This window comes from Vidua chalybeata, chromosome 2 (assembly GCF_026979565.1).
Source record: "Vidua chalybeata isolate OUT-0048 chromosome 2, bVidCha1 merged haplotype, whole genome shotgun sequence".
Taxonomy (NCBI): Eukaryota; Metazoa; Chordata; class Aves; order Passeriformes; family Viduidae; genus Vidua; species Vidua chalybeata.
The window spans coordinates 24,006,913-24,034,580 of record NC_071531.1 but is presented as its reverse complement, the minus strand read 5'-3'; the positions used below and the strand labels follow the sequence as shown (position 1 = coordinate 24,034,580).

General features: G+C 39.5%; 1 protein-coding gene across 1 annotated transcript in view; it reads left to right on the top strand.

The window, feature by feature from the left end:
* Window positions 1-10,722, top strand: part of IRS2 (insulin receptor substrate 2) — a 28,857-nt gene extending 18,135 nt beyond the window's left edge. Inside the window, exon 2 of the mRNA XM_053935127.1 lies at window positions 8,307-10,722. Coding sequence (XP_053791102.1) covers window positions 8,307-8,311 — 5 coding nt within the window. The 3' untranslated portion in view covers window positions 8,312-10,722. The remainder of the gene's footprint in view (window positions 1-8,306) is intronic.
* Window positions 10,723-27,668: the final 16,946 nt, after the last annotated feature.

Sequence of the window (27,668 nt, the reverse complement as noted above, 5' to 3'; positions counted from 1 at the left end):
GTATTAGTTAGCCTCTGGGAGTGATATGTAGTTGATATTTATCATGTCCATGTGACAAAAATATATATTTTCATTTAATATCTTAATATAATACCAACTTATTTATGCAAGAAAGTCCATATCAACTGCAGAAAGAAACACTAATTAATCTCTAGATTAAAGTCAGAGTAAGCAGTTACAAATGCCCATGTTTCTTTTAAAAATGCAACATAAAAATATTTTAAATTTTTTTCTAGCATTTCTTAGCAAAGTATTAAATGCAAAGGAGAATAGAAGAAAATTTGTAAATAACAAACCAAGTATCATTCTTTGAGACATAATTTTGGTTTGATTACTTGGACTGTTTGTTGAAGGAGTAGTGGGAAATGTCTGCTGGGGGTTGTGTTCGAGTGGCTGTTTTTAAGAAGACTTAGTGGGCTTCTGTAGTGATAAGTATTAAGGCTGAAAATGGGAAGGTGTTGAAATCAATAGGGTTGGAGCACCCTGCTAAATTTGTGATTCTGGCTTTCAGAAAGTATGCCCTGTGCCAAGGGCTGCTAGTCTACAGTACCAAGGAAGTTAAGAAGAGCTTGGCTCATGGTCTTTAACAAGCTGGCTTGTCGTTATAGGCAAGTCATTAGAAAGTAAAGAGAATTTTGAGTAGTGTCTCCATTTGCAAAATCCGTATCTTGGATTTTGTATGCAGCTGCTTTTGACCCGCTGTCAGATAGAGAGAAAACTGGATCAGGGGAGAGTATAGCCTGCTTCAGTGCAGCACTTTTGTGTTGTATTGCTCACTTCACTAAATGGTTTCAGGGAGTGGTGATGTATTTTTATCATGGGACATGATGAAACTTCTTGCCTAGCTTCATCTTTTCCTCACTTCTCTGTTACTGACAGATTCACGTTGACAAGGGTGAGGCCATAAAAGATCTCTAGAAAAGTATTGATAAAATTGGAAAACAATCCTTTAAAATGTTTATCCTACTTCAGGTTGCTCAAGAATTTTAAGTGGGGATGTGGCAAGAAGAGAAAGCTGTAGGGAAATGGTTGCCTTCCTTTGCATGCCAGGTTGTTCCTCTTATGCTTTCCCTGCTTTCTTTTTCTCTCACTTCTCTCCCTTCTGCTAGAAGATGCATTTCTCTGGACATCTCCTAACCTGAAAGTCCAAAAGCTGCAGTAGCCAGCTAACATTTAGTGTGTGACCATCCAGTGTGTTTAGGTGGCAGGTGAGATGCCTAAGTGACTGTATGTCCTTTTCAGGTGTGTTTGTCTCCTTGGTAAGCCAGTTTACAAAACAGGAGGATGGTTGACTGTGAAAGTCAGAGAGCCCTGTGTTTTAAAACATGCTGCTCTCTGGAAGATAAATGTCTTCCTCTAGGATTCTCTTGTAAATCTGAAGCTTCTTTTGATACTAGGTGCCTAAGCCCATTTGGCAGTGACAGAGGCAGGGATTAATCTTTGAAAGAGTGCCTGGATGTAGTATTTCTGTTCCACTCTCCACAATATTTATGAGGCAAGAGCACATACCTGGGACTGACCAGTGTCCAGTACCTTTCTGGCTGAAAAAAGATCTCAGTTATCTTTCCCCCCTCACCACCTTACAGCATGTTTTAACCATATATTGTTCAGTAGAGTGCTCTTGTTCTTTCTTACTGCAGCTGTTTTCACGGAATAATTAGATGCCTACTGTAATGGAAAGGGAGACTGAACACAACTTCCCACAACTTACATGAGTCCTTATCCCAATTCCTATGAATATTTAAATTTTTAATGTGAATATTTCTTCAATTTAACCAGTGGAAAAGATTACTTTTCATCCCAAGTGGGAGAGGGAAAAAGCATACTTTTAAGCTCTTTGAGAACACTCTAATGTTGTGTTTTCAGGCATGTGTTTTCAGCCTAGTGGCTCAGGAGCAGTTCTTGAACTTTGGTATTTGTGTAGTGCTACCTAGAATGGCAGTCAAGCTCAATTGTGGATCTGAACCAGAAGTCTGATTGTACTGTTTTGTTTTTTTTTTTCCACCTCACTGTTACCTGCTGGAAATAGGACAGCTAAGTTTGATGGCATTTCAGTTGGCAGTTGTGTGAGAATATCAAGCTCTGCTTCACAAGAGCTCTTCTTCCTTGTCAAAACTTGTCGACCTTGTTAATGACTACTGATACAAATTAGAAGAGGCGCAAATATGCCTTTGACATCCCAGCTGAGCAAACTTCCCAGCAATTGTAAAGGTGTGTAAAAGGGTATCATCTCTGTTACTAAAAGGTATACCAAGTTGTATACCTCACAGAGTTTGAGACCTTTCAGAACTCTTATTCGTCAGAGCCCAATATAAAATAGGGCAGAAAAATTGTTGCTTCCCTTGACTCTAAGGAGTTGGAATGGCTGGCTCCTCATAGGGTGAGTAGGTCAGAGGTACACACAGAGTTTGGTAGAATTTAGCTGAGTATAGCCTAGTATATGCTTTTGGGGCAGGCATGCTGATTCAGTTGCTGTTGTGTCTCCAGAGATGGGGTTGGTAGGTAGTTCAGTGTGTCAGTCACTGATCCCTTCCAGCCTTTCTCTTCATCACTTGGAAGGTGGGCATGCTGTTTTGCAAAAATTCTGTCTCTTAAGAAACTTCCAGACTCACTTTGTGTGCAAAGTGGCGTTTCCAGAGTTCCCACATTGCTGGCAGGCTGCAACTGGGAAAAGCTGTGCTTTCTTCTTGGTGTGGTGAATGGAGCTGTAAATTCAAGCCAACAGCCCCACTGAGGTCATGTTTGTGGTGTTGGGTGTTAAATCTGCACTGATATGAGAATAGTGTGATGGTTTTAAGGTGGGAGGCAATTTCACATGTATGATAATGGTCGTCAACCAAGAGCATGACTTCTTGTTCCACGATAGTTAATGCTGTGTATGTACTGTGCTCTTTGACCGGCTGCCACAGACAAATCTCTCCAGTGGCAAATTTTCTGTGTATCTTCCACATCTGCTGCTGCTGCGTGTGTTTCTGTCCTATTTACAAGCTCCCAGTGGAAGGGCAGAAGGACTAAACATTTTTATTTTCTAGCATTTTGTTTACTCAGAGAAAGGGGCTTGATTTTGTTTCTTTTCATGTAATGCTTTTGAATGGTTGTCTATGCAGCTTGCAAGGAAGAGGATAATTGAACATATTTCAGATAGTACTATGTTGAGGGGTTTCTGTCTAATTTATTTTATCCCTAAGCATGGGATTAAATCCCATCTATACAAACTTGTTTAAAAGTAGACATTGGCTGTGGCTCTGAAATGAAGAGATAATTGCAGCTGTATTAAGTTAATCCTGGGAAAAATGAGCATGTCGATTTTCTTAATTTTAAATTAGAAATGCCTATATTTGTTATAATTTTTATGGAAAATGTATTTCTGGACCAGCACTGGAAATTCATCATAATTACATTTGTAAGTTTAATCCTTTTATTTTCCACATTATTGCATTTTAATGTTTAGTTATTAGTACTACAAAATCTATAAGAAACTTGACAAAATTATATGAAACAGAAATTATATCAAATTCTGAAGTCAACTAAGCATAGCCCACATTCTTATCTGTACTTCTATTGTAGACTCAACTGCTTAAAGTTCAATGCAAGATCATAGGTAAAGTAAGTATTTATCATGTAAATATATGGAATCAAATACAAATAATTCTGGTTTTTAGTACCTTTGATTAAAAGTTGATGCTCATTAGAAATTCTGGGGGATTTGTCCATGACAGCAGATGAACATTTTAACCTCTAGACAGTATGCTCAGGTATACAAACCCAAAAGGTATTTGCAGGTACTGACATGCAACATCTTTTTCTAGATAATCTAGCAGTTTGTTTCCCACTTTAAAAGTTAATCTTTCCCCATGGTTATATTAATGCAGTTCAAAGTGATACTATTCTAACCATTTGACACAAGAGTTAAAAGTACTGTCAAGCTCTTTTTAATATAGGTTACTGTGGATGCAGAATCTCTACTTAACTACTCTAAAGAAACTTCATGTTTTGTTTTTTTTTTTGGTCATGAAGAATCTATGTTGACCAGATGCTCGCTTTTTTAAATTCATAAAACAAGAGACATATTTGAACAACATAATGTGCAGTTTCTTAGTGGAATAACATATCAAAAGAGCCTGGGTACTTGGTGCAGCATGTTTCCAATTATAATCAACCATGACTTGTTTAAAAAACAAAAATAACGTGGCTTTTTCATTTCATGGTTTAAATTGTTTTTCTCATCAAATGTGGAAACATTTTATTTTGGATGGATATTATTTGTGAGCTTTGTAAACTTTTAGAGCATACTACTTCATGTTTTCCTGCAAAGTGTTGGTAAAGTGACTGTTTAAGCTCTGATTGAAGCCTGTTCCTCTGAAAGTGTCAGTGCTCAGGTTTATTTGGTAAGAGTAGTCATGCTAAGTAGAGCATAGAATCTCTGGAATTACTTCTGGAGAGCCATAGCTCAGCACAAGTTGTACTGTTATCTTTAGCAGGGTTACCTATGACGTTAAGTACAGTATTCGTTGCATTGCTTAATGAGAGTTGGAGCCAGATCAGGATTTTGTTCCCACTGTGCACTTCCCAGTAATATCCTGAGTAGCAGTCAGGCTGCATCTGCATTTGGGTGCTTGGCCAAGTTTGTGACCTTATGAAGTGCGTGCCTCCTGTGATGCCTCGGTAAGGAAGCCCTTGGAGGCTGTGGTTCAGACCACCTCTGGTTGCTGCCAGTGCCTGGTCAGAAGGGGTTTGTTACCATCAGGCCTGTGCTACTCCTTCCACCCTCAGCCCCCCTCTCTGCTCCACTTGCCTGCAGACACCGGCTGCTGTGGGTGTGGGGACGGTGCTGCCGAGGCTCGAGGCTCCAACCTATGTGTGTGACTTTGACCCATCTCTTGGGAGCCCAGCCACACAGTGCCTGGTGCTGGAGAAAGCTCGAGCGCTGGGAGGGCAGTGTAACCCGCTGATGGAGGCTACACTGGCCCTTTCTGGGTGGCCAGCAGCTTTGCCCAGGGCCGTACATCTCCTCTAGGGTGTCTGGTGTATCAAAGAGACCTCTCTGTGAGTGGGATTCAGTTCCTTGGGTTGTGCTGTCTAATGGCCTGGCCTGATGCCTGGAGATGTATGTGTTGTTAACCTCCAGTTTGGTTGTATCAATAGGATTGCACTTCCAGGAAAAGTTAGTTAGCAAAGTCACAGCCTTAATCGATTTGGCAGACGACATGGGGAGGAGAAACAAAGGGATAAAGCCACTGAGTGATTTGCCCAGAGTCAGGGCAGAAGCCACAGCAGAGCTGGGGGTTCTGTGTCCAATGCCTGATGTGCTCTGGCAGTCACACTGCCAGTGGAATAAATTTACTGATTATGAATAACCAGCAACGTGTTTTGCCACAAGCCACATGAATAACTGTTTCTGCCTGTGTGCTTGTTAGCAGATGAGAATTATTTTTAGAAAATAAAAAAAAAATACATTTGCTGCTTACTGACTTTGAAAATTAATAAGCAGAGTAGATCTTCTTTAATTGACTAACCATTGTATTTTCTTCACAGTGTATTTAGCAAGTCTATGAGTATTTGGTAGTTTCATAGCAGTTTGTGTGTGTGTTTATTCTCTGATTTATTCTCTGAGAAACACTGGTAGAATCAAATAGCTTAAGTAATTTTGGAAACCTGGCAGTGATCATAGATGCTTTTCTTAATAAAGCTCAAAACCAAGAGGAAACCTCAGTATTGACACAGTGCTGGACTTTGTATTTTGATTAGTGCATGCCCATGGGGAATGAAGCTACCAAAGAATATGTTCTTCTACTGTAGGAATTTTGAGTTCCTGTATAAAGATGGTGTGTACTGCTGTGACTTGCTGTGTGAGTGGAAGGTTGACCTGAGGCTTGAAATAAATAAAAGATACTAATCACTGAGGTAAAAATAAACATGATATTGATTTTTTTTGTTTGGTTAGTTTTTTTTTACTTTGGCATGGAACTTGCAATTTTTTTTCCAAGTAGGCTTCCTTTGAAGTTGACATTGTTATTACATTGGTCAAGTGGTAACAGTAGTTATTTTTCCTTTATTGATTCAGAGCTTATTCAAAACATGATTCAAAGCTTATTGAAGTCAGAGGAAATAGTTTTATTATTGAAGACTATGTTTGGGGTGTTTTTTGAGTTATAGCTCATCATTATAGACTCATTGGATGATGTGCTTACTGCATCATAAGGTCTTACACTTGTGCCCACAGTCCTATCATCCGCCTACAAAACCATGCCAACTAAGTATGGAAGTGCTTTGAAGCATCAGCCACTTCACCTCCTCCAGTTTAATTCTGACTGGGCAGTACCTGCTATACTGTAAGAACAACATCAGATATACTAATACTCTTCCCTCATGTCTGCCCTAGGCTGGCATACTTCTTGACCCATACTTCTTTGTGTCCTTTGTATTTCCCAGCAATTTCTCTATCTGAAGATGAGGATTTAAATTTTTTTTTAAATACTTTATTTGGCTTTCACTCTCATTCTCACTGTGGGGAATGTAAATTTAGTTGCTGTGTTGGTTTCTGTTTGAAGGAGGAAAGCAATAGCACAGAGTTAGCAGGTACCTTTGAACACTCACTTGTTTGTCTACATGATGCATCTACGGTACTTCCCTGAACAAAAATGGGAACAAAGTGGTTTGTTAAGTGCTTCTTCCTCAAATGAGGAATTGCTGCTCCCATCTGAGAGCTGTCCATCCTTGCCCCATGTTCACCCACGCAGCCCTTCGAGATGGTGTTGGCAGTTTTGGAGCTCCCCCTCAGATGCTTCATAAGCCAGTTCTTAAAACACCTGTCAAGAGCAATGAAAACTCGTTTACTGAAGATTGAATGGATAGATTTGACTTAGTTTCTGATCAGAAAAGTGGCAGCAAATAGAAGGCAGTAGGTGGGAGTGATGAGGCACTTTCCTTTGGGTCTTGGCAAGCTCTTAATTCATCTTAAGATATGGCAGGAAATAAAATCCCAAGTAACATCCTAAGTATTTGATCATATAGTGGCTCCAGTTGACTCCAGCAGGAATAATGCCTTGGGTAAACCTTAGCTGTCAGAGATTCAAAGCAATTTAGCAAGTCTTACATGTATGCCAATATACATCAGCCTTTGTTTTTGTGTAAATTTGAGGGAAAAGGCTTTATATTGGTTTATCAGATGCTTATATGGATTGAAACTTGCACTGATAAGTGCTGGGCTTACTTTGATATCCATGTTTTGTATTTAATTTATTTTAATTTTGTGGTCCCAGAGGAATTAAAATATATAGGAATACTGACTTCCTGTATCAATACAGTCAAAACTATAGACTTTTCTAAGTAAAAGTGTTTGTTCCTAAAGTGTTCCAAATAACTTGTTTTTAGAAAAACTCATGTAATACATCATCTAACTAAAATTTTCATTTAACTTGTAAACTTGGGGACAACATACAACAAAGAAAATTGCTATAACTATTAAATTTTGATTTTTAATGACCATGTTATCAAATCATTTTAATGCTGTGAGTTAATAAATAATAATGTTCCTTTGTGGGGTAGGCACATGCTATCCAGTAATTCTTTGCAGTGAAGAAACACTACAAGAGCCAACTGCATTCTTTAAAATAGAATGGGTCTCATTGTAATCAGTTTCTGTTTTACTGCATAATTCACCTTGGCTATTTAAAGCAGCTTTGTAGTCAGTAATTGGGAGAAGCCTCTTGTTTTTTTCATACTTAATTAATTTTTTTTACTTTTGGAATAATAGTTGTTTAGTAATTCAAATAACTAAATTAAAAGAAGGTTCTTCCTATACTTTGCTTTTGTTTCTAGTGGACTTCTTTCCTAAAGACAAGGTAACTTGTTTTTTCTCAAACTTGTTTTTAATGTCTGGAAATGGAAAGCTTTTTGTAATATCCAACTGACAAAAAAGAAAGATAAGCTTGTACCTATTTTCTCTGACCCCTTTTCCTTTGCAGTGATAAAAAAAACTGTGATGGTCACAACTTCAGTGGGGAGATTTTGTGTCAGGTTTTCCAACCCATTCTGTGTCCTGCTGTTTGCTGATCTGAAGAGCCTTAGCTGAAAGGTTCTGAAAAAAAGGGAGTGGTGTTGGATTGGAGAATACTCCCTTTATTGCCTTTGCAATACCTTATGGTGTATACAAATATGAAAGCAATTATTGAACAGCTGCTTTTTTTTTCAGCATGAAAACCCATTCTGAATCATCTCTCTATGGTATTTTTTGTGTTGTCTGTATCATCTATATTAAGACATTCTTGCAGCTTTGATTGACTTTCTTTCATTTTTCTTTTCAGAGTGAAGGAATTAGTTTTCTCATCATGACCTCAGACAACAGAGTACAACATTCAAAGAAGCTGCTCAGCATACACCTTTTTGTTTATTTGGTCTTTTTTGGTTTTTGTTTTTGGGAACTGAAGCTGCTTAATGTTTACTTTTTATTGTTGTTAGTGTTGGTCCTAACAGTTGCTTAACTGATGTGGGCTAAACCGTACAACAAATCTCGGAGGAAGGGAAGGCAACTTGCCTAACTCATTACCTGTCCATGGCATCTATGTTATCATTTTGCTGCTGTTTCAACAGAAGTTGAAGATGCTCTTTAAATCATAGGGACTTTTCTGCTGGCCTCTTTAACTAATGGCCATTGCCTTCATTTTCTTTTTCATCAAAGACAACCTGTATTTATTCTCTGGCATATTAGGGGATTCTGTAACACCTGCTGAAGCAGCAAGATCTGGTATTTATTGGCATAATTTCAAGCCTACGACAGTACTACCTCAGTTCAAAGTAAAGCCGGATTTGCAGTGTTGGTGTACGACAGGAGCTCCTTTATCTCTGTGCTGAATTTCTCAAGAACGGTCGCCAGCCTTACTGAACTTGCAACTTGTACAGCTGCTGCTGCTGCTGGGTTTTGAATCACTAGCCGCAGGGTTTACTTCTCAGACAAAGCCTAACCAGAGCACTGAGAAGTCTAAAATTGGATGAAACTCTGTGAATCAGACTGGGACAGAGGATTCAGAGTAGTTAAAAAGTATAAAATGTGTAACTGAAACAACATAAGTTAAAAACATCAACCTGTATTAGGGGTATCTCTGTACCTTTGACACACTTGTTTAATCCTCTCTACATAGGTGTTTATGTAGGTACTTCAGATTGCAAAAGCCTTTTCTTCTATCTACAAGCTCACTTTTGTCAGCTAACTGTTCTTAGCTGCATTTCTTGTAACCAAAAATCCACATAAGCATGCTAGGAATGCAGGGATGATAATGGGTATCAGGCAGATTCAAGAGCTAATGTTAACACAGTATTATCTTGCCATCTATAGAGTCCTGATATTTGCCTTTTACCAAGAAAGCACCATTGTAGCTGCAGGCACTACTACAGGGAAGAAGAACCATTGCAGTCACTTATCCTGAGTTCTTTTCAAGGCTAACTGTGCATCACATTTCCAGTGGCCTGAAAATCTGAGTGGTGTGGCAGCAACTGTCACACAAGTCGCATACAACTGTTGCACCAGACTAGCAGAATGTCATGCCACCTTGTTTCTCCTTTGCTTCAAGTGTTTGTGTACATTTTAAGGGTACCCCACCAGTGCCTGCTCTGATAGACATGTAAGTATTACTAAGTTATGAATTATGAGTTATGTGAGGCTCTTTCATTTTTTTAACTTTAATCATTGTGCTTGGTGGAACCTGTACTTCACTATTGACAATGCATTATCTTTTTTTGGATTTTTTTTTTTTCTGAGGAAGACAAGAGTCAGTGTCTTACAAATACAATGAATGGCAATGCAGTCTTCCTGCTTACATGCTGAATTTTTAGAACTGAGGATTGTATTACAAGACAAAGATGAATGTAAACTAATTCCTTCCCTACTCCATGTCACACTTTATTTTTCAGTGTAATTTTTGGGGTCTTAAATCACAGGAGTACATAGGTTAATACAATATTAGATCTAAAATCAATTTAAATATCTGATCTGATTGAATTTTTCTCTAATAGTAATGCTATAAATGGTTCTAAGACATCCTAAAATGCTGCTTGTTCAAGTCTGGAACTAAAAAATCCTGCATACCTTTGACATTTTCTGTTTGACCCCTCTCCGCCCCCACCAGCACTAAGTGTGGTACCTACTGAATTCAGTGTTTTCAACGCCTCTATTTTCAAATATCTCTCTGTATCAATTAAGAAATCATGCCACTAAAGCAAATGGCTAAACTGCATACAGAAACTTTAAAAAAAAAAACAACTTGACAAAATAATAAAATATTCTCTATCCTGTATATTTCACAAAGGCATATGCAATACTTACATTCTTAATTTAGTTTACAGAATGGAACCAAAATGTATAAATGTTATGTTTGCTAAAACTTCACAATGTATATTGGGTCTTTGTACATTTTGCCTGACTTACCTTAAATTTAAAATATTTTTTGCTATATAACCTTAACAGTTATTAAGCAGTGTTTTCTTTTTGGGTACGTATTGTTTCTGGATATCAAGATGTTAAATATATTTCTTGCTATTGTGATATGACAAGAGACTTAACTTATCTTGCTGTGTCTTCCAATGTACACGCTGTATATAGGGATAAATGTGATGCTGCTGGAGACCAGAATAAATGGAACTAGAGTAGTGTATTGTATTTAGTCTGTATTGTTCATGGATGCTCTCCTTAATAGCCATATGCAATAAAATACATTATTTATGAAAGGAGTAAACTATTTGTGTGCCTATTTTCTCTAGAGGTGAAGTGGATTTTTCTGGTTGTTTACATAAAATCAGTTTTTTCCCTCTTTTGAATGGAAACATGCTTTCTGTGAATAAATCTTACTGCACTGCACATACTTGCTTTGCTTTTAATTCCTGAAACATCATGAAATAATTTTAAATCTTGTTTAACAGTTGGTTTTATAAAAGTGAAGTTTGTGTATTTGAGGAAATAACTAGGAGCAGAAATAATCTTAATTCCATTTTTAAAAGTGAATGGAAGATTGTGGGAGTCCTTCTGGCAGCCTATTTAGTGAGAACAGGCTTGCCCTGTAGAAGCTGTGTAGTCACTAATGCTGGTTCAAGGAGAGTGGGAACCAAATGCTGTTTGTAGTTATCTCCTGCTGCTGGTTTGTATGCCGGGAATCTGGGCTGCAGTCTGAGACATCACGGGGTCACTGTAGCCTGATTTGGTCAGTAGGGATGTCTCTCACACCTGATAGTAGACCCTTTTTCAGTATTCCTTGCACCCAGGAAAGTGATGGGTGTGGGTCAGGCCCCTGACAGGGAGTGTGGCCATGAGGGGCAGGGGACAACAACAGTAGCTTCACAAAAAGCTTGATGTCTGTTTTGCAGCAGTCTTGGTGAGAACTCCTTTGCTTAAGCTCAAGAGTGTCTGAGTGACATATCTTTAATCAGATACAAGGCCTGCTGGTGCAAGGAGGAGACATGATCTCACTGTCTTTTGTGTTTAAACTCATTTGAGGGGAAGGCCTGCCTTGGGATATGTATCCTATATTATGTTATGTATGTATGTTATATTCTTCTGCCCACACCTACCACTAAGTGGCTGGTACTTTCATGGTTGCCTGATGGTTCAAGGACCATACTTGTACACCTTGGCCTTTAAAGGGCAAAACCTGGCTCACTGTGGTGAGTTCCTTCCTCTGAAAATGGCTTGAATGGAAAAGAGCAGTTCTCTTTCTTGCAGCAGTAGGATCATCCTGTGGCTGCTGGAGTGTCCATATAAGCCACAAAGTGCAGAAATAAATGTAAATGCTCCCCAAGAGAGAATGTTCAGTTCCTTTTCTCCTGTGTCCTGACCTTCTTGTCTGTAGGCTTTTCTAGGGGAGAGAAAATGGGACACTGAGTTTTGTAGTGCCTACATCCCTGGCAAGAAAAAGCAGTTATTTCAGTCTTAGAAATTCCTCTGGAGAAATACAGCTATCCAAAATAACTTCCTCATTTTTCTGCTGTCAATAGGGCATGAGAGTGGTACCTTGCAATACTATAGAAGAACAATGTCTTTGATAAGATATCTGGACATCCACTATCAGATTCTCTGGAAGGTACAATTTCTGATAAGCAGAAAATAAAAGAAACCTTTGGACATTTGCTTCTCTCAGCTGTTTAATGTGATGTAGGATGCTTTGAAACAGAGCAACATTTGCACTGACTTGGAAATGGTGCTCTTCAGTCATTTTCTAGTGACTGTGCTTCTCAAGGATAAGGGGTCCATGGCTTCAGCCTCCTTGAGAACCTGCATTTACTCTTCGAGGTACATGGTTCAGAGAAAGGTTGATACATGTCCAGGTTTCAACCCAGCTTGCTTTCCATTCTCAAACACCATGGGAATACAATAGGATTTAGGTCCTTGCTGTGCTCATTCTAAAGTAATCTGTGACTGTTCTGGGGTTTGCTTTTGGGGGAGCCATTGATGAATAGCATAAAGGGAACAAATTTGGCTGGAAGGTGCAAGCCTTAATGCTCTGTGGGAGGCAAATCACTGACCAAATCTTTTAGTATATTACTACAGCTTCAGTCTTTTCCAGATGGCTTTTCCACCTTGAGAAACTTCTGCTTCAGCTAGCTCTTGCAGAGATCAAAAAAGTAATAGGGATAGAAAATGTTATCATTCATTTTTTAAAAGATAGATCCCACTTGGGCTTTTTTTTTCCAACTTTTTTTTTTTTTTTTAGTTTATCACTGTGATTGTGTCCTATCTATATATCAGACTAAATGTATGTTTTATAATGTTTAGTGTAGGCATGGGGAAACCATGGCCTGTGGGATGGATATGGCATATAACATTGCTTCACATGAGTTATGGCCTCTTTTTTTTCATTTTATTAGGCAACACAGTGTCATGTGTTGAATGCATGGCTGCCAAAGGTTTTTGAAAAGTGCACTTGATCTTCAATATTTCTTTACACAAGGGCCTCCTTGTGTTATTTCTCTTTTCATGTTCTCTTTTCCCCTTTGCTAAAAGTGAGTAATAAATACAAATGTAAAAATGCATCAGTAAGTGCTAAACTGAATGTAGAAGGTGCATCTAGAAGGTGAGGAGCACTACTGCTAAAATATGAGCTCTTACATAAGAAGAGGATGTAAACATCAGGCTGTGTTTACATGTCTCAAATGGAGGAGGCAGAAGGTGGAATTGGACACACCTTGAAACATCCCTTAATATGAATACGAGGAGGGACTAGATAAAGCAACAGGATTCCCTTAGCTGGAAACATGCTTTCTGCAGATGGACCAGTTCAATTTAACTCCCACATTTGACAGCAGTTAAGCATTAATATATTATTCTGCCTCATCCTTTAAAACTTCTGCTACTACTCATTAAAGTAGTTTTCCTTCTCATTAAATAAGGAGCCTGTCTGAAAACATGGGTGTACTGAACAATTCATTCATTGGTGTGAATAAGCTATGTTGCAGAGCTGAACATCCAGGCCTACCATTCTACCTCAGACAAACGTAAACATGGAAATTTTGCTCAAGCAAAAGGGTCCAGGCCTAGTAATATGACTTAGATTTCTCCCCACAAAAAGTGAAGTGCGTGTGTAATTCAAAATATGAGATCAGTTGATGAAACTTATAAGGGATGAATTAACTACATCTCCACTAGAATATTATTGTGTAAAATCTGACCTTAAAATTGTAGAATTAATACATGCTCTTATGCTCCTAATTACTTTTAAAAAGATTCCTTTCACCAAGGCATAATGGCTTTTTGAACAAGCACACTAAATGACTGTGAAAAAGTGTTCTGGTACCCCCTATAAGGTCTTCAAAGCATAGTCTAATTATCTGATGCTACAATATATTGCAACTGTATTTGACAGAGCAGTTATTCCTGGGGGAAAAAATAATTTCTGTATCATTGGCCCTTTACTGGCAATTTAGCTGATTTAGATTCAGATGTTGAAGAGAGAGGACCGTCTTGCAAAAGGACAAGAAAGCGCAGGGACAGGGGGTGTATTGTGCCTTTACTTGAGCTGTGTGATAAACATAGGTGAAGGTGCCGTGGTTCCTGTACATGAGTATACACTTAAACAAGCTACCTAGATAAAGGAGAAATAAGGAATACAAGGCAACAATGTTGCCATATCTATTATTTTACTTAATCCAGTCCAGAGGTAACTATGAAGTATTTACCCCTTCCCTATGGAGCAGTGATTTCCTTAAATTATCTCACACTTGGTAATGTGATGACACAGACATTGGTGAATAAGTTCACACTGGTCAGCTACAACATGACCACCAGTTGCCCTTTTACTGCTGCCAATTTGTAGTTTAAATATCACAAGCTGTTGCACAAAGATAAACTCTGGAGCCCTGGTCCCAGTGGCCACAGATTAGAAATATGCCACCAGTGCATTCATGGTGATTTACTGCAGCTGCAGCTCTGATTCAGAGTCATTTGGGAGGTTGTTTATGTATTTCTGATGCATTTTTTTTTTAAACCTTATGTCCTCTAAAGGCTGTTCTGCATTGTGGTATAAGATTGCCTTTGAGCAGTACTTCAGGAAATGTAATTATAGTCAGTTATTTATCACGTCTATCAGGCTGTTCCATATAAATATCTTGGTTCTTAAGTGGGATACATGAAAGATATTTTCTTTCCTAGAAGGCCAAACCTCACAATGACTGCCCATTTTCTCAAGGCTAAACTGCTTTTAAGTGACTTTTTTTTTTTTTTTAATTCTAGTTCAATGTGTCAATGGAAGCAGAGTGGAATTTTCACAACTAGTCTATGTCTTTAGCCAGTGAATCAATAAAACAATCCAGTATTTATTTCAGGTGCAGGTAAATGAATGTTTCTCTAAAGGTTTCATAAGAGTAAAGGTTAAATTTTAATCTTATTTATCTAAGAACAAATATTAAAGTGTTTCTACTTTGAGTAGAGTCTTTTCTTAGTAACAGACTTGACAGAAGAGGAATAGTGTTTTCCTTCTTTACCTGTGATGCATCATGTTTAATATCCCAGTGCTGGATTCTATATTATTTTAATCAAATAATGCTTTTACTATTTCACAGAAAAGACTTTCACTGTATAAACATTTCATTTTTTTACTGACTATGCTTGTATTTCTCAGATGGTAACAGACCCCAGGATTTTTCTGTTCTAAGGGAATAAAAACCAAAGGAAGTTTCTAATTTGGCAGCTGTAGTCCATTGCCTTCAAAACCAGAGAAGAGGCACCACAAAAAAAAATCAAGGCGGCATAATTTTTAATTTGCAAACTTGCTGTTTTGTTTTGGACAACCACACTTAAATGATGTACCTTGGAATACACCACTGCCAGGTTATTTCCATGATCCTTGCTCTTCATTTACAGGCATGCAGATTAGGGGAAACATCCAGGGGCCATGGACAGAAGACCCTCATTTATGCTTGGACTTACCTTTATGCTTGGCAGCCATTGAACTCCCTGTCCTGTGATGAATTATACATTCCAGAAATTCTGTTGTTCTACACTGTGATTGTCCTCGGTTTGATATATAAAGCAGTGATATACTATCTCAGTTTGAGGTGCATCGTCACTCTGTGTTAAGTTCTCCCACACTGTTCAGAAAAATGCTCTGGTTCTCCTCTTATGCAGCAGCACAAGGATATCAATGGATACCCTTGACAAAGGCCTAATTATACTTGTTACTACTCAAGAAATCTCATGCTTTGTGTGTGTTCAAATATAGTTTGTCAGATGTCAGTGTATTTGGAGGATGTTGGTTGGTTGTTTGTCCTGTTTTGCTAATGAGTGGGTAACTGTTTTACTTATCCTCAAGCACAGAAGATCTACAAGGTGGTATCTCTGAATGTTCCCTGAATGATAATTCAAATGACCCTGCAACTTTTGTCAGCCACCAGACTTCATCTTCCTGCCTCAGAGCCTGAAACATGGGCTGTGCCCCTCTCTTAGTGTGTCTGTAAATCATCACATTGATCTGTGGGACCGAGATGTAGTGAAGGCAAATGTCGTTTTGAACCCCTGTTTCACTACATTAATCTGCAAGGAGGCTTTGGAAGGTGTCTGACTTGAGCAAAAGAAAAGTGGGACTTTTTGTATCTCCTTTAGCATTTCAGGTTTTTCAGGAACCTTACAAGAGAAGAAATAACCCCTTCAGCTAAGTACAGAGCTGTGTGCATCATTAATCAGGAAACCTTTTACGGTGGTGGGTATGGAAGCAGTGTAACACCGAATGCAACGTCCCCGGCTGAACTAACGGGCTGGATGCATCATCTGCCCGCTCCGCTCGGGCTGCTCCCGTCCAGCCAGCCACGCGCTTGGGAATGCCACCAAACAGCAAACTCAGCCGCGGCCGATGTCCTGCTGTCCCCAGTGAGAGGGCAGGAGTGGGACCGTCCAGGTATTTTAGCACCTTCCTCAGAGGGGGGTGGCCCTGGGCAGCCTCCCGGCCGCCCCTCCGCCGTGCGTGTGGCACGGCCATCTCTCATTTTGTGTCCGCCTCACCGACAGCGCTGCAGAGCCTTTGGCAGCTGCTTTGCTGCGCTTTCAGGGATCCCCTGCCTGATTTCCATGCGTGCCTCCTTGGAGAGAAGCCAGCATTTTGTTTACCTCTTGAAAGAAGATTCATTAATGTGTTTTTCCTGTTCAAATTTATTTGTGTGTCGTTTACCCTGCATAGGCAATTTTTCTTTTCTAGTACTGCTTATTTTTTCTGTTAGCTGGGGAATATGGGAGGTTTGTTTTTATCATTAATATATTGGTGAGCTAAGTAATTGTTTGCAACATGAAACACATACCATTTGTGGTTAAAGGTTTTTTTTTAATTTTTTTTTAAATTTTTTAAGTTTCTGAACCAAGTTTGGCTATCAGTTACTTTTATGCATCCCCACTGAAGTCAGTACAATTCCTTCATTATAACTGAATATCATACTCAGCCTGCTCTAGTTTTCTCTCAAGCCTTGTATAAAGGATGTATTTATATGACATATCCAAGATTACCAGCACCAGTGGCCCTGCAAAAGAACTAGATGCAATCTGAATGTTAGCAAATGAAGCCCCATGGTTCTAAACTGCCAGGATAAGATAACCTGACAAATTTAAAGAGGCAATGCTCAAGATATTGATCTGCATTAATATTACACTATTGCCAAAAGTGGTGGTGCTATTTTAGCAGGGAAATCAGATTCAAGTTTTTTGATGGTGTAGACAAGTGCATCAAACAAAGTGCTGTGAAAGTAGTAATTTCACAACTTTCACAGCTTTTTGTTTTTATTATTATTTTTAAATTATGAGACAACACTGAAGTTAGCAGAGTCCCTTCCCTTCTTGTTATATGTGCCAAATGACTTTTTCAAGGTTTCTGTGGTCATTTTGTGTATTTTTGGGGCTGTGAAATGAGAAGATGCTAAAGAGTGACTCTGCTCACAGTGCGCTCTGCTCCCTTCACTCTGCTTTTAGGGAAGGGAATGGTGCCTGGGGCAGTAAGACAGGTAGGGAGCAGTATTCTGTGGCTGCTGGAGCTCTGAGAGCCCCCCAGGTAGAGGGGAATCAGGGAGGCCAGGAGTCCAACATATTGCAAGGGTTTACAATGTCCTCCTGTGATTATTTAAGCATAAGATTTCATACAAAGCAAGAATCATAGCACAAGCTTTTCCATTCCTCAGTCCTGAAGCTAAATTAAGTTTGTCCTACAAACTGTCATATTGGGATGAAATTATTTTAATCATTTAATCAAATGAATTCAAGGTCAGATTGAGAGAAGGAACTAATGAATACATTCTGAAAGAAAGACACTTTCTGTTCAGTGCCACTCTGTCAGAGAATAGCTGAGATCAATTTCCTCTTCCTATAAAGCCATAGCACTGGGGCTTAAAAGATTTATGTTAAAAAAAAAATAAATCTTCTCCTTTCAGGATGGAAAAAATGTGATTGATTGGCTCCCTCAAAGAAAGGAAGTCCTTGTCTAATTAACACCCCCATTTGCTTTCTTTTAAGGTAAAGCATTAGGTGAGGATGTGTAATGATCTTTTGTTCCATATTCTGTTTCCAATTCTGCTAGACTAGTGAGTCAGGGTCAGCAATGCAACATTTTCCCCTGGCCTCATGACCACAGTGAGGAGGATTTTGAAAGCCAGCTTCCACATTCATTCCTCAAAAGAGAGACATGTTCCAAAAAAGTGTAAGATCTCTGTCATCATGAATACCTATGTTTCAAGTTTAAAAACCTGTTTCCTTGGTAACTAGACTTGTTAGGCTGGTCTACTCATACCATGCATGCAGAGGCCACCGCATACCATACAAAGCTTATTGAGCCATTTAGCAAAAACATGTAATGCATTAGAATTTTGTACTAATTTTAAAGAATTCCTGAGAGATAAAAGAAAAACTTTGCTGCTTGCCTTGTGCTGTATAGAGTCTTCTCCTATGATGCCAAAAGGTATTATGACGGAGGATGGCAACAGTGACTTTGTGAAAGCCGTTCCCCTCTGGACTCGCCTCTCCGTCACAATTCCTTCCTGGATTCCTCCCAGGCATGGTCAGCTGTGACACCCATTTATTGTATTTTTTCTGTCTATAAATGCTGCTGTTACAGAAGACATTTTAAAGTTGGCTATTTGGGGCATATCGCTGTGCTGTCGTCACATAGCTGTGTGATGGGCATTAACTTGGATATCCCTGACTGGCAATTTGACTCCTCACACCCAGACAATGTACATTCATAGCATCTTGGTTGCCTGCCATTTAGCCCATCTGTTGGATTGACTCTTTGCCCATTTAAAAGTCAGTCAGACAGGGGTGTAGGTGCCAAGAAATGTGAATTGAGAAGAGGAGTCTGCATAACGCTGCTGGCAGAGCATCTTCAGTAAGAGCCTCCTCCTTTGTGGCAGCCATCACTGCCAGATGCCTCCCTACAGTGGGTTACAACTGCTGACATTTGCGTACCAAGAAAAGGATACACGAAGCAGAGATAAGGAGGGAAGAGTTTCCAGGTTAGCCTTGGCAACTTGCAAGGCAAGCTGTGCTCTTGCAGGTACTCAGTTCACAGCACAAGTAAGAGACACATGGCGATTACAGGGTATTAAAAAGTTACTCAGTAGGAAGGAGAGTGCATTGTTAGTGTGCTAAGGTGAACCTGAGGTAGCACATTACACTTAAGGGGAGAGCCAATGACCCAGCAGAGGTAGCTGCAGGAACCCAGTAAAGGTATTTCTTCTCCTCTTCTGTGTAGGAGACCTATATGAGAGTGTTAGCCCTGCCTGGGGAGTGTTTCTGAATGTGGAGTAGATCCAACCATGCCTTAAGGTCATCTCTCTCTTAGCCACAATTGGGTTGTGTAGTGAATTAACTCATTTGTGACTAAAATTTATAATCCAGATCTGGAGTGTCAGACACACACATGTTTGCAATCATATCCATAAATGAGTGTTTCACTTAAAGATTGGCTCACCCTAATTACTTTATCTCTGAGACTAACTTGTTTATCTGTCTTCTTTGCCTGGACAGCCCTTCATTCCTGCTGAATAGCTGTTAATGCTGCTGCCATTTATACCAGAAGCACGGGTAGCCTCTTTTCATCATCATTATTATACTTGAATATAGCAGAGAAATATCTCCAGTCTGTCAGTGGCTGTGGTTCAACAGTGCGTTCCAACCTAACTAGTATTTAATAGATAATTTTATTTTCTGATCAAGCTTGAAACATAAATAGATGTGTGAGGCCAGTCTGAACTTCAGATTATTTTAGATAATTCTTCATATTGATGAAAAGAATCATCCCAAGCCAGGTGAACAGCTCTGTTTGATTTCAGTTATTTTATTATATTTCCAGACTTTTTTTCCGGTTTGTTGTTTGAGTTTTTTGCTTCTTTTTGTGTCAAACAAAGATGTGGCTTTCCCTACAGTATGGTACAAGGAGCCCATAATTAGTGTAGAGATGGTGTCTGTCTTCTCATGAATGTGAGGAAGAAGTTTGTAGAAGGCACTGAAAGCAAAGAATTGCCCAGTTTTTCTATTTGAGGGCCTGCATTTTCATTTGAGGGAGCTTTCAGGCACGAAACAAGAATATTTTTGTGATCATCCAACTCCTTTGCCATCTTTTGTTATTTTCTCTTCCTGATGTCTTTTGGCCAATGTCTAATCCCAAGCAGAGAACCCCAATTTCTGCAAGCCTGAGCTAATGTGCTGAAGAAGTAGAACACCAAAAGTGATGTCTGATGCTGTGCTCCACTTTCCCTGATGTTAGCAAGTAACTCTGAGGAATCTAATGTTCAGCATGTCGTCTCTGAGCCAAGAATTAGGGACCACTGCCTGAGGGGACAAGAAGCAGATTTAGTGTTCCTAGTTGTCAGTTAATAGCCTTATGTTGTACAGTAAGGACTCTACTTGCTCACTACAAGGGAAGATAACAACCAGTTAGAATACAGGAAAGATTCCAAGCAAGAGTAACAATTCTCCCCCCATGCCCTATTTACACCACTGTTAGGCAGCTTGCTGCAATTCTAAACACACATGGTATCAAGTAGTACCAAAATTATAAGGTGCTGATGCATGTGTAGCTTTTGCAACACCAGTCTGCTGTTCTATGGTGTGCTAGCCATGTGACCCACCTTCTATGCCTCTTTCCCCACCCTTATCCCCTCTGATCTTACACTCTTGATCTGTAAGATGTAGCCTGCAGAGTCCTCTGCATGCAGGGTGTAGATACATGATGGGGAAATGAGTGGTCTTGCTTGTCCCCAGCCATGTCACTGATCCATATTCCAGGAGACTGTTGTGGGGGGATGAGTCTGGAAAAGGACCAGGGCTTTAGGGATATAGGGAGTGGTAGGGATAAGGTAAGCCATGCTTCCAGAAAAAGGAGAAAAGCAGAAAGCCAGGTTGGAAGGGAGGAGTTCAGTAAGCCAGGGGTTGAGAGAAAAGAAGAGAATTCTAGGCATAAAAGAGGAGGAAACAGGAAGAAGAGAAGGCACTGGAGGTGCAGGTCTCATGGTGCTGCTTTGCTTGTGTCTACTCCAGAGGTCTGCTGGGAATGTCCCATTGTCTGGAAAACAGAGGTGTTAAATATTTATTGCATGGTGCTGCACCTGGGTTTGGACACTCACAGACATGAGCACAGACTGGGAGAAGTCATTGAAAACAGTCTTGTGCAAAAATAACTTGGGGGTTCACATAGGTGAAAAGCTGGAAATAAACCAAAAATGTGCTCTCAGAGCCCAGAAAGCCAATTGCGTCCTGGGATGCACCCAAAGCAGCGTGGCCATTGGGTTGAGAAGGTGATTCAAATGGCAATGTGTGAATCCAAGCAGTCCAATCCAGGTAGTTGCTTGTCAAATAGATCAATCAATCCTGGGGAAAGAAAGAAGCACAGAAGAACGATCAGCATCACATAGGAAATACTTAATATTCAGTCTGACTGGTACTAGGAAATATGAAAGTTGTAAGAATTGAAAAAAAAGTAAAATATCCTTCTGGTGTTAAAGCGCTGCAGCCCAATAATAGTTCTAGTCAATGAAAGCAGCCTTTTAAAATAGCACAGCCTAATTCCTCACTCTTCCATGTACACTACAGGCAGTCTTGCCAGCAGACTGCTGCTTTTCGGTCCCAGAAAAATATTGGTTTTTTTTTCCCCTTATTAAAAACTATTCAAAACTCAGCTGAGAAAAACACATATTATTTATTTACACTGTTTGTTAAAATCAGATAAATTTTTTTGGCATTTATTTTTACCTAGGTCTTTTTCAGCCAGAGATTGTGAGTGTCCTAACCTAGGCCCATTTCCTATTTTGGATCACGTGCTGTTATCCAGTGTTTGTAAAATGCATCCTTTTAAGTTCTAGTGGATATCTAATAGATATTCAGCATTCACATAGTTAAAACCATTTATAAACCAGAGTAATATATGTATGCTGCATGTTCTGTATATTTTCTTTGTGTAAGCTTTATGCTGTCACTTTTATAAATATCCTGTGTAAGTAACAACCTGTTAACACTTTTACAGCACATTGCTGTGGAGGATGTACTTCCAAAACAGGTCAGTGAATTTGGAGGCTGCAGCAAGAAGGAACGGCTCTGGTGCCACAGTCATTCCCAGCCAAGTTAAACTAGCAGACAGCACTGCCACTGGAATAGGCAGGCCTGCATTCTCTTTGCCCCTGTGCATATTTAGAATCACTGAATGGTCTGGATTGGAAAGAACATTAAAGATCCTCTTGTTCCAACACCCTGCCATGGGTTTCCCCCTTGAAGTTATGCAATCCCTGGTGCCACCTGAGGTTTCATGCAGCTGCACAGCATGCCAGCCAGGGAAACCCACCCAGGAGAAAGCTGTGTCAGGAAAAGGGGCTTGGATAGCTCAAATGTGGGTCTGGTCCCCACTCTGGTCCACTGCAGCAACATGCACCTTTTGAATGCCAGTATAAGGGAGAGAGCAATGTTGAATCAGAAAAAAACGTGGGATTACTTCTTTTGGCCTCAATGTTCGACCAAAGTGTTTGTTAAATTAAAGTGTCTGAGCGGTTACACCATGAATAAAATTTTATTCTTGCTGAGAATTTTCTCTGATCAATGGTAAGCAGCATCCATTCCATCAGGCTCCTGGAATACAGGCAATAAATCTATTTATTTTTTACTGTCTTTTTTTGTGTAACTTTGTATATTAATGCTTGACTGCAGCAAGTCTTTTCCAGTCTGAGTTAGGTTGTTCTCCCCTTGCTTGCTCTCCAAACAGATATTAGGGACTGACACATTTTTGCACTTTTGGGGGGACCTTCATTGTCTCTATGACAACAGTGCCCTTCAGCAGTCACTGATGCGGTCTTGAGTACTTCCAGGTATGAAGCCTACACTGTGGTGTTCTTGCATGTGTGTAGTTAGCAGGAGACAACCAGAGAGCAGTAGGAATGACAACAATGAAAGCCCTTCGGAAAGGCAATCTGGCTGCTGCTTCCTCCCGCAGTCTTCCAATCCAAGAGGCAGACAAGGTTAATGTAACAGTCTGCAATAAAAGACACTTTTTCAGGTACTTGTGTGGGGGTGTCTGAGGCACTCACTGCCTTTACCAGTGGCATTTATGTGTGCAAGCACAGCTTTTGCCCCACACTTAGACTACAGCTGTTTGCACAATGAGTCTGAGTGAGGTAACCACGTATGAAGCAAGGTCCAGCACGACCAGCAGTCCTCAGTGAAAATATGTGCAGTTCAGCACAAAAACTGAAGTCTTCCAAACATTGCACAATCTCTCACTCAGAAATCCCGATTTTAAGAAAATGAATCCATATACCCTAGATTTAGGGAGGGACTATGCATTTTATGGGCTGTGTAAGGGCTTCAGAAAGAAGTAAAGGGGGTCTCCATTCACAAGAGTGCCAAGGGCAGACAGCTCCCAACAAAAACAGGCTGAGTGATGGGTAAAAGGTGCAGCTCAGCTGAAGCACAGGCATCTCAGGTGTTTGGAGGGGATATGTTAGAAGGCTAATGATCTTGGGATTCTGTAGTCAGCTCTAGGTGGACTGTATAGCAATGGGAGACTGCTTTTGTCCTCTATGCTTGTTAAATAAGACCAACATATGGATATTGGAGGTTGGAGGTAAACAATTCTATTGATATGCAAAAATAGTGGCATAGCAGGATAAAAATACAAGTTCTTTTATCAAACACACTGGTCAATATTGTGGTTGTGAAGTGCTGAAAATATATAAGTACCAGTGAAACATCAGGAAATAAAAGTGCTTTCCTATCTTTACAGCCTTTCCCACCCCTTTATAAACCTCTTTCTATTTGTTTTCTTTTATAGGGTAATGCATTTCTTCCTTCCTTCTGCTTCACCTCTGCTCCACCAACCTTTTGTTTTACTGTATTTGTGTTGGGAAACATTTCCTTTATTGTCAGTATTGCTTTCATTTCTAGTTCTACTTTGTTTTGCAAAATAATTCAGGAATTCTTAATCCAAAGGCATTTGTTTGAAAACATTTCAGTAAAGTCTGTAAGGAGAAAGACATCTATTCTTCTGCTGTTCATTTTCTCTATAATTTTTCTTGTCTCCTTGCCTTTGCTATTGACCACTAATTTGTCCACTTAGAATCCAAGGAAAAAGACACTTTTACATTTTCCAAAAAAGCCAGTGTTATTTTCTGTCCTTTGCAAGATGCCACATGTGCAATTTCCTTCCTGCCTGGAGGTCTGAAATCACCACAACAATGCCTTATGCATCTAGGTCTCAGAGGCTCCTCTGCAGCAAAACACTTGAATGAACCCTTAAAGTTAAGCCTCTTCATAGCCTCTTTGGAGGAGGTGAAAAAGTATGAATGTACCTTGAAATGCACTGAGTTCTTGTAGAAACATTTGGATGATTTGCATTCAAAAGTGAAGGATGATATTTTTACACCAGAAGTTGCTTTTCACTTGAAATGTCATTTCCATTGATAGCAAAATCATTTGAGTTTTCACAAAAAGAAAAACAACAAACTCCTCAAGGCCAAGCCTTCAACAGGAATAATAATTATTGTTTTTTAAAATTCTCACAAAACATGAAAAATTTTAGAAATTTTAGCTGATCTCTCTTTTTTTTTTTTTTTTTTTTTAATCTCAGGAAGGAAAAAAAGCTAAGACCATTGACCCTAGGTCTGAATTTAAAAGATGACATGAAAATGAAGAGGAAAAAAAAAAAGTGGAATTTTGTCTGTTTGTTTCTCCTGCTTTGTGGTATATAAACCAACCTGAAAGTTGTGAAGATTAGATATGGTCCTGAGTCAGAGTCCACTTCCCCATGTTCAGCATGATTGAATTTGACATTCAGGTTTGTTCAGACTGTTCTCATCTTTGGAAGGGGAGTTGGCAATCCCTGCTCTCTGGGGCTGTAAATGACTGTGTAAACTGTAAAGTACTGGAAAGCTCATCTGAAATATCTATTCCTTTTTACTTGGCACAGTCAGGTGTGTGTCAGGGATTGCTGTACATCCCTAGAGATGCTTCCAACATCACCATGTGGATTAGGGTATCTTGAAATCCGATAAAATGTCCAAGGAATGGACCTGCCTAATAAAGATCTGTAATTACTTGAATCAGACAAGTGCACTTGAAAATAGATGAATAATCTGTTTCTGATGCAGGGAAAAAATCAGGAAGTCTTCACACAAAGAGTCTGAAAGATCAGGCCCCATGTCATTTGGATTAAGATGTCGCTATGTTGTTGTCTGGGATGAAGTGTAGAATTTATATAAACATCATCTTCCCCTTGCTGAGGATCAGCCAATTCAAACAACCTGTATAAGTGGTTTCCGTGTTAAAGAGGACTATGTTTACATCTTAAGCAGCTGTTGCTGTGGTTTGGTCCTGTACAAACCCAAACCAAACTCTCTTTAATTTCACATTTGTTACTGTGTTTCCAGTCTTGGACATATTGATGATCTGTCAGCATAAGGCCCAGGCAATTTGGCCAGGGAAGGAATACTTCTGCCTAGTGGGACCCCAGGTTTTGGGAAGTGCTGTTGTGCTTCCTCTGCCACCTTCCAGTGTTGAGAAAAAAGGGAGAGAGAAGGGGAAGTGATTTGTTTTCCGTCTGTCTTTGTATGTGTGAACTGTGCAGAGACATCATCTACTGACATCCAACTTAGCCACTGCCACTCATTTTCTGCCTCTTTTGGTGACACAAGGGAAGGGGTGATATGGGGCAGCCTCAAATAGCAGGGCTCAGGATTGACAATCACTCTTTTGATATTAAATGCTGAGTGGTTGTCACAGCTTCATTAGGCATCTCCAATGGGATGACTTGGAGAGTGTCGTTGAGATCAGGGACCTGGGATTAGGGACTCATGATCAGTAACTTCAAACCAGTTTCTGATGACCCTAATCAACGATACCAAGTTTCCTGAGAGTACATCAGGGTCCTTATTTCTCCCTGAAGAATGAAATGTTACATTTTGTTCTTCAGTGGTTTTTTTCCTTCCTTATACAAATCCCTCCTTGGGTAACTCTAAAAGCTTTAGTACTTTAAACAAATACAAACATAAGAAAGAACACAGTTCTTTATAGCTTACTCATTTTGAAATTCATATGGCACTCACAAGAATTTTTTTGCTTTAAAATTTGGAACCTGCATGTTAATGCACTTTCTCTTGCCTAGCTGGTTCAAACCAGGTCTGATGAAAGCCACCTTTGAGTTGATTTTTTGTTTGCATTAAATGCCTATTTGAACTTTGCTGTGGGTGGCTGACCTTTAGAATCAAAAGCTATACTGGTGCAATGCAGCTAGAAGCACTAAAACAAGTGTCCTGACAGTTAAATAAAAAGTGACTGGCTGGGCTGAGGTACACTGGTCATGTTAATGCTGCCAGGACAACTCGGTGCTCACATGATGTTTTGTTGTTATTTTTCTTTATCCCCTATAAATCTCAGTTACATAAATTTGCTAGGAGGATTTACATCTGCAACTCTGGCTTCAGAGGCACCTCGCATGATATTTAAAGCAACTCTAGTTCCTTTTGTCTGGAATGCAGGATCAGGAGAGGGCTTACACATTAAGAATAAAAAACTAAATCAAACAGCAGTATTTTATTCCTTAAAGTAAACAGAGCAAGGGCTATCAGTGTCAGACACAGCAGCAGTCAGGTGTGTGCTGACAAAAGATATTGAAGAAATTTTTCCTAACAGAGAAAATTATTGGGGTTTATTTATTTTTTCCAGGGAGAAAAAGATCATTTTTAGAGGATACAGGATACTACTACTAATAATAATAAGTCAGAAGGCAAACTTGTTTGCAGCAAAACCCTTGAAGCTCTCCAGCTTTTGGCCCTTTTTGAAAAACTACTGATCACTCTAAGTTCAAAGAGGTCAGTAGAAAATCAGGTAATGTTCTCAGAATCCAGCCCAGTGGCCCGATGAGACACTGCTTTGGGGAATGACTCCCTGATTTATCATTAATAAGCTGTAGGTGAGGAACTCTGGACTCATGCACAATTTTGCCAACAGGTAAATATTTTTTGCATAGTCATGTTAAAGCAATTTCCTGGCACTGCTGCTGTTTACCTTACTTCTTCATGAAAATAGAACTCAGATTTTTTTTCTGAGGCTGCCTGGATTCTGTCATCTATTTTGGATTTCCTAATGCCAGGCTAAATTACTATGTACTTGATTACTCTTTGCTCCCTCAAGCATTAACTCCAATGCAATGGAGTACAAAAACTGAGCATGCCATTGAAAACCAAAGTCTCAGAAAACCAAAAAATCAGAAACAACTGTATTTTCAAGTATGTAACAGACAGAGATTTCAGTTACTAATCAATGATAATATTTTGTCACTGGAGTCACTGATATCAGGCTTCTCAGTACTTGTTCCTTTGTGAGTCTGTAACTCTTGAAAAGAAACTGGTCTATCCTTATTTTAACTTGTGTAAGTATTGCAAAGAAGACAAAACCTGCTTCAATAGCAACACTGCAGTGACTTTTGGCAATGATATCTTGCTATTTTTTCTTGCTTTCGAGCCATGTGCAACAAGTAGTGCTGGGTTAAATACTCTTAGGAGGAGTTGAAGGAAGCACACATTATGTGCTGGAGGTTCTGGAAGGAAGAGGAATCCCTGAAAGTCTCTCTCAGACAGTTTTAAAAATTATATCAGACAATGGACATGTTTACACCTTCATTGCACTTCCTGCTCCGAAGTCCAGCTTGGCAAGCTTGGGGTGCAGCCCCTTGTCCACA